The 1905-nt window shown below is 33.0% G+C and overlaps 1 protein-coding gene across 1 annotated transcript; it reads right to left on the bottom strand.

Moving 5' to 3' along the window:
• Nucleotides 1-205: 205 nt before the first annotated feature.
• LOC113291547 (uncharacterized protein At2g29880-like) lies at nucleotides 206-1336 on the bottom strand. Its single transcript, XM_026541071.1, has 2 exons — nucleotides 1004-1336; nucleotides 206-914 (listed from the first exon to the last, which is right to left on the bottom strand). The coding sequence occupies exons 1-2, from the start codon at nucleotides 1334-1336 to the stop codon at nucleotides 426-428; spliced, it is 822 nt and encodes a 273-aa protein (XP_026396856.1). The 3' UTR covers nucleotides 206-425.
• Nucleotides 1337-1905: the final 569 nt, after the last annotated feature.

The raw sequence follows: 1905 nt of genomic DNA, 5'->3' as shown, positions 1-1905 counted from the left end.
GATGTTGTAGCTGCTGTGACGAGTACAATTGCATCTTCATCATCTTCGGAACTAGCCATAAATAAAATATTTAACGTACCTAATAAACATAAACAAACAAAACCAGATAATTAGAAAATTATCATTGAATGTAAAATCTAAATAAGTAAACATAAAAGAGTTTCATAATGCATAAATACTTTAAAAATGATAAAACATTGTCGACTGAAATTTGAAACTAAAAATAACTAGACACAACTAAAGATATCCATCTAATTATTTTGAAACCAAAACATATGAACCTAATTAAACTGAAATCATCATCCTAATCACTTCTGCCACTTTAATAGTAATCGGAATAACCAATTTCGTCTCCACTTAAGCTTTGAAAATAACCAATTTCATCTCCTGTCCCCACTTAATGCTATGAAAATCTTTGCTTTCTTCTAGTCTTCCAGTAAATCTAAACCTTGCATGAACAAAAAATCATCCAATTCAGGTATTTCCTCAAGTGCAGCAACTACATTTTTCTCTAGAGAAGAGTTTTTGTTTTCCTCTTTTTTGGTTGCGATATTATTAACAACACTCGCCATCAAATGAATTGCTTCCACCATCCCTTCTCCGGTGCTCTTTTTTGTCTTTCTAAATGAACGTGAACTAGAACCTATTGAAGTTCTTGTTGTTTTAGGCAGTTCAGGTGTATTATCATCACTAATATTACCGTTTCCATACGTATTCTCATTCTGATCTTCAGGATTCTCATTATGATCTTGAGTATTGTCATCCCCGTCATCATCGACCTCATGGTTGTCCTGGTTATTATCATCCCTAAACCTGCTATGTTGTCCAGTCGCCCTACTGTCACCAAAGATCATAGCTAGGTCATCATAGTGTGGAAGAGACCTTGTTCTCCATTGTTTGTATTCGGGGTGTGCCTACAATTAAGTTTAGCGTATAATTAAATTACTAGAAAAAGTAGTGATGATAAAACTTTAAATAAAAGAAATTTAACAAAATTATAAACCTTAATATGTCTTTCCCATACATCATCAGGTGCAGTCGGAATTTCTTTCTTCTTGTTCCAGCCAAAGCCACTTTGACCTCTAATACTACTTACAACATTAAAACTTTTCTTCAAAGTTTTCATGCGATTTCTCAAAACATCCTTATTAAAAGAAGGACCAAAGCTTTCTTTGAATTTAGTGATGATGTTTGTCCATACACATTTGCTAAATTGGCCATCCAGTAGTTGTTTATTAAGCACTTGTTCTACCATAAGTTCTATAAACATGTCATCCATTTGAGGGGTCCAAGTTGTTCTCCCGCCATTTTGGGCACTCGATGATTCACTCTCCATAAGTTCTATGTTGAAAATGTTATAATGAAAATGTAAAAACGTGATCAATAATAATATTGACAAAGAATCATCAATCCACAATAGTCTTTTTAACATACTAATGAACTCGTCTGCCCTATTAACACCCTTCGTTTATGCTAGCATCTTAATAACAGCTAAAAACGAACGCCCGTACAGTATACACAGCATAGAAAGAAGTTCGACCAAAATAAAATATATATAACAACATGTTGTTGCAAGCACTAAAGTTAAATTAATGATGTACTAGTACCTTGACGTAACCTGCTGTTAAGTATTCAACTTTTGTAATAAGGCCATATCCTTAAAACTACGTCAGGGATAAACCCCTGCTGTTAAATATCTACAAATCCACTAAAATGTAATCTAAAGGACAAGACCACTCTTTTGTAATGATGTACTAGTGCCTGAACTGAAATTATAATCTAAAGGACGATTGTTTACCGTAACACTTAATGTACAAAAAATCTTTAAGCTAAAATGTAACTAGCTGCAATATATATTTGGATTTCTCACAATATTTACTTGGTACCCACTAAAAAAAAACACAA

This window comes from Papaver somniferum, chromosome 6 (genome assembly GCF_003573695.1).
Source record: "Papaver somniferum cultivar HN1 chromosome 6, ASM357369v1, whole genome shotgun sequence".
Lineage (NCBI taxonomy): Eukaryota > Viridiplantae > Streptophyta > Magnoliopsida > Ranunculales > Papaveraceae > Papaver > Papaver somniferum.
The sequence above is the reverse complement of the archived record's forward strand: the minus strand, read 5'-3'. Positions and strand labels throughout refer to the sequence as shown.

Coding starts and splice junctions, on each gene's coding strand:
- LOC113291547 (XM_026541071.1), bottom strand. CDS start 1,336: ATGGAGAGTGAATCATCGAGTGCCCAAAATGGCGGGAGAACAACTTGG. Junction 915..1,003: donor TATGGGAAAGACATATTAAG/GTTTATAATTTT, acceptor ACTTAATTGTAG/GCACACCCCGAATACAAACA.